At 52.5% G+C, this 5,308-nt stretch overlaps 1 protein-coding gene across 1 annotated transcript in view; it reads left to right on the top strand.

Moving 5' to 3' along the window:
* Positions 1-236: 236 nt before the first annotated feature.
* LOC113936273 (galanin like peptide) overlaps positions 237-5,308 on the top strand; it is a 17,799-nt gene continuing 12,727 nt past the window's right edge. The window contains exon 1 of the mRNA XM_027619335.2: positions 237-287. Coding sequence (XP_027475136.2) covers positions 237-287 — 51 coding nt within the window. The remainder of the gene's footprint in view (positions 288-5,308) is intronic.

The following is a 5,308-nucleotide window of genomic DNA, read 5'->3' on the forward strand; positions in this document are numbered from 1 at the left end:
GCCCAGTGAGGCTGTCCCCATCACACAGATGGGGAAACAGAGGCCCTGGAAGGGTAAGTGGCTGCGGGTCCACTGGCCCGGCGCGCGCTCATCACTCAGTGATCGTGGGGCCTCTGCCACCCCCGCGAACGCGGCTTTGGCTGGTGAGGCTCCGCCCCTTCTAACAAGCTCTCCCGGACCCTGATTTCCTCGGGGAGCCCCTCGACACACACCGCCTCCGTCAGTGTGGACTGATGATGACGGTGTCCCGCACTCAGGATACAAAGTCGTCCCGGGCCCGGCTCGTGGTTAGTGTTGGCGGTCAGGTGCTTGGGCCTTCGGTGCCCGCCAGGGGGGCGCACCCTTCTGGCCAGCTTCCATGTGCGTCCCACCAAGACTTGGGGGGCAGCCCTCTGACAGGAAGGAGATGCGAGAAGGCTGAGACAGAAGGACCCTCCACAAGGGCAACAGCAGGCTCGGTGCCAGCTGGTGGGGGTGCAGAGTGCTGCACACACGACCCCCCAGCGGCCCTCCGCCCCGCCCCCAGACTCGCCGCGGCCACAGGTGTCCATCTCCATGATGTTGCTGGGGTGGCAGCGAGTGGAAGCGACCCAAAGTCCATCCCTGGGAGAGTGGGGATGAGGGGGTGCACCCACATTGCTCGGGAAAAGCCCAAAACTCAGAAATAAGAACATTCAACGGTGCCTCCTTAGGAGATCATGCAGAGCATTAAAGTCCCGTCTGAGGGTCATCTTGTAAATGAAACCGTGACTAACAATTGTTTGGAGGCCGCCATTTAGCACTCCTGCCAAGTTCGAGGTTAACTTGCACAAAGCTGGTTTGTGTGACTATTTTTGTTCGCTCCGATAGACAAGATACCCCCTGACCCCAGTTAGGGTTCACTGTCCTGCGGGTCATTAACCAGTGTGGACGCAGCAGCCTTGTTCTCCCACCAACCAGATGGTCACGGTTCTCGCGTTCCTCTTCCCAGCGAGGTCTGGCATTCTGCTGGTCGACCGTGAATGAGCTAAACAAAACGGCTTTGCACAGACGGGCAGTGATGGGGAGCCCAGGAAGGAGGGTATGACAGTCGCAGACTCCGCATGTGAAGAGAAGCAAGCAGGTAAAACCAGCAGGGTGCCCCTGCCCATTGCCACTGTGATGAGGCTGGGTGACCTCAGAGCCCCCGTGACGAGCCACCTTCTCTGCAGTGCTATCTCCATCCACCAGCACCACAGACCAGGAAGGCTGGACTGTGGTTCTGGACTTCCCTGCTTCCTTCTTAAGCAACGAGGAGCGAGACCGTTGCCTGTCACGGTCCCTGTGGGACCTTGCAGGTGGCCAAAGGCTCCAGTCGGCCATGTGGGGGTTTCCCTCTTGCTTCATCACCTTGGGGTCCTGACATAGCGGCTCTGTGGGGACCCAGTGGGGGTGAGTTGGTTTCTCCTGGGCTCCCCTCGGCTGCTGCCTCCTCACCCCTCCCTTGTCCCCAGTTAAAGGGAGTCAGCACATCAGGTGTGAACCCCAACTCTGCCCCTTACCTGCTTGTGAGGAGGTGAACCACAGGAGTGCCCTGGTCCCTCCTCATCGTCGTCTGTGCGGCCGGTGCCTGCTTACTGGTCCCCTGAATCCATTCTGATTTCACTTCCAAAATATACCCTGAGGCTGCTTCCTTCATCTTCATCACCCCCTGCTAAAAGCTTCCTTCCCGGCTCCCGGTGACAGCATGAGGGTGTGAGGAAAGAGATGGGGGTTAGCTATCGGCAAGCAAAATCAACCTAAGACGAGGTGCCCATTCCCAGGCGAGCCTGGGCCTTTTGTCACCACAGTGGCAGGGTTTCGAGAGTGAGCAAGCAGAGCAGAAATGAGCAAGACCTCGTGGGGTGTAGGCTTGAAGGCAGCACCACTTACTTCCGCCAGCTCTTAGCCAAAGCAAGCTGCAAGGCCAGCCCGTACCCAAGGGTGAGGAGGGAGCCCCCGCATCCCCCCACGTCCTGATGAGGAAGCCATGGAGTCACATTGTGAACGGTTTGGATATGGGAAGAGGTGGGGCCCCCAGTGCAATCCCTCTGGTAAAAACTCTGTTTGTTCAGAAATCTCTCACGAGCGCCTGCTGTGGCCAGGTCCGGTATCAAGTGGCCCTTGGAAACAGCAGGGAACAAGTCCGTGTCCAGCCGAGTGGACACAAACAGTCCAGGGCATGTTTGGGGGCAGACAGTGGAGACCGGAGAGTCAGGAAGGTCCGAGGAGGGGCTTGGGTGAGGCCTGGGGAAGACAGGACAGACAGTAGAGGGAACAACCAGATCCAGGGCCCTGGGGCAGAGGGCCTGGTGCCGAAGGAGGCCAGTGCGGCTGGAGCGAGGAGGGAGGGGAAGGTGAGTCGTGAAGGTCTGGGCAGACGTGAGAGCTTAATTATATTTTCAGCACGCTGGGAAGCCACTGGAAGGCTTGGGGCAGGCACTGCTGTATCCTGTTTGTATTTTAAATGCGATATTTTCGCTGCCGTGTGGAAAACAAGTGGAGGAGCGGGGAGAGGATGAAAGCGGGAGACTCAGAGGTGTTGCCCAGAGTCGGTAAGATGCAAGTGAGGGTGAATCCCTTCTGGGAAAAGTGCGAAGTGTCTTCCGCGTACTTACTTGTGACCTTGGATCCAACCATGTGCCCTTTTCTTCAGTCATGCAAATGGGGATTAGTAGTACTTTGGGACACGGCTGCGTGATGGTTAAGCAAATAGGCTCCAGAGTCCAAATGCCTGGGTTTGGGTCTGGTTATTTACTAGCTGTGCAATCTTGGGAAAATTACTTAACCTCTCTGAGCCTCTGTGTTTGTAATTGGTTCCGTGAGGGTAATATCTACCGCATAGGGTTATCAGGAGAATTCAGTGAGGTCAGGCGCACAATGTCCTTAGCACATCACGTGGAGTCTAGTTAGTGCCTGTGATTACTATAAGTATGATTATGATATATGATGAAGGCACCTTTCCACAGTGGGTCCCTTCCTAGCCTGCTTCCTTATGATGCAGTGTCTCAATACTTAATTGTTCTCATAACAACTCCGTGAAGATATTATTATTATTATTATTATTATTATTTTAAAAGATTTTATTTATTTACTTGACAGAGAGAGTAGCCGAGGGAGAGGGAGAAGCAAACTCCCCACCGATCAGGGAGCCTGAAGTGGTGGGGCTCAATCCCAGGACCCTGGAATCATGACCTAAGCCCAAAGCAGACACTCAACCAACTGAGCCACCCAGGCGCCCCTATTTTTATTATTTAAAAAAAATTTTTTTTTCTAAAGATGAGGAAATTGACAGTTGGCTACTTAGGAAGTGGCAAAGCTGGGATTCAAACCCAGGCACTTCTGGTTCTGAAGCTCTCTTTCCACGTCCCTCTCTTACTTGGAAGAAACACAGAGCAGCCCCAGGAATGAGAGATGCCAGGACACTAAGGCATCAGAAGTGCTGAATTCCAGGGTGGGGAGCTGGTTAAAAGCCACTGCATATGCCCCCTTCCCATCACAGAGCCAAAGGGAAGTCTCAGATTCATTTTTTAATCTTGAGCATCAGAGGGCTTCTAGGGCAGGGGGTTCCAAATGACAATGACAATGGGGTCCTAAGAGGTTGCAGAAACAGGTGGAGGAGCTAGAGGTACACGATAGAGACTGGTGAGGTCTGTGGTGAGCTGGCAAGAACACACTCTATCAAAAGCTGCTCCTCAGCCCCAGCTGGTGGCTGCCCACTGGAGACTTGGACCCAGTGTTTACAGACCTCCGACACATTGAGAGAAGCCAGAGATCCAGATCTTTATGTGAAATTCCTGAACTCTACACACCTGAACTCTACACAGCCTGCAATTCTTCAAAAACACTGCAGAGGAACCAAAACATAAAAAAAACAAAGCAGACAAGCTGACACACCCAAAGCATGCTCAAGGGTCTTGTTGGGGCTACCCCTTTGCAACATCTGACCTGATTCCTCAGCTTACCAGTGAAGTGATGGGGTGTGACTGTCCCAAAACCACATGGCGGGGCAGTGAAATGTGAGGATGTTGGAGAGAGTCAGGGTGACTGACTGACTCCTTCCTTCCGGGAGTGTGGGGGTGGGATGAAGTTGTGGACACAGGAGTGGAGAACCCAGAGGTGTTGGAGCAACACTGATCTTTGGGTTGTGGGCAGGAAAGGGAATGGGATCTTAATCCTTTTTTTTTTTTTAATTTTTCAAAGATTTTTATTTATTTGACAGAGAGAGAGACAGCGAGAAAGGGAACACAAGCAGGGGGAGTGGGAGAGGGATGCGGGGCTCGATCCCAGGACCCTGGGATCATGACCCGAGCCAAAGGCAGACGCCCAACGACTGAGCCACCCAGGCGCCCCATGGGGTCTTAATCCTAACCCAAGTTCCCAACCCCATGAGGCACCTGGGTGGCTCAGTCGGCTGGGTGTCCGACTCTTGGTTTCGGCTCAGGTCATGATTTTAGGGTTGTGAGACTGAGCCCTGAGTTGTGCCATGTGCTCAGTGGGGAGTCTGCTTCCCCTCTCCCGTTGCCCCTCCCCCCGCTCACGTGTGCTCTCTCTCTCAAATAAATAGAAATAAAATCTTTAAAACAAAGTTCCCAACCCCAAGCGATAGCATGCCTATGTCCTTTAGAGAATTAATTGTAATCCCTTAATTTCAGTCCAAGCTAATGAAGAACTGGTTGAGGGACACTTGGAATATTCAGCACAATGGACAGAGGCGATTGCTCAAGGCTGAGCTCCCGGAAGGAAGGATGCGTAGGACCCGACTCCCCAAACCCATTTTTACCTCCCTTCTCAGATGGGAAGGAGAAAAAAAGCTTTCATGTAAGGCTGTTTTTGAACTGTACAAGGACTTCCAGTTCACTGCCTTATTGTGCATATGTGAAGGGATTTCTTGGTAAGATTGAAAAGATAAACATGGGTCTAAATTTTTAGACCTTAAGAGAGTTTTATGAATGCCAAATTGATGGACTAGGTAGTGAGCAGGGGTTTGTAGAGCCTGCCAAACTCAAAAGGGGTAAAATTTGAAGGGGGTGAGCATGGATTTGTAGAGCCTGCCAAGCTCAAAAGGGGTAAAATTTGAAGGGGGTGAGCATGGGTTTGTAGAGCCTGCCAAGCTCAAAAGGGGTAAAATTTGAAGGCATTCACATGTATATTTAGAAAGAAGTCCCTTTCTCCGTGATACGCCTCAAACCATCATGGTAACCAGAGTTATTAACAAGGAAGACACAGCCCGCCATGGCCATGTCAAGGTCTTGCCCCATCTTCTTTATCATCTTTTAGCTCATTTTATTTTATTCACCCTTCTTTTCAG

The sequence above is a fragment of the Zalophus californianus genome, chromosome 17 (genome assembly GCF_009762305.2).
Source record: "Zalophus californianus isolate mZalCal1 chromosome 17, mZalCal1.pri.v2, whole genome shotgun sequence".
Lineage (NCBI taxonomy): Eukaryota > Metazoa > Chordata > Mammalia > Carnivora > Otariidae > Zalophus > Zalophus californianus.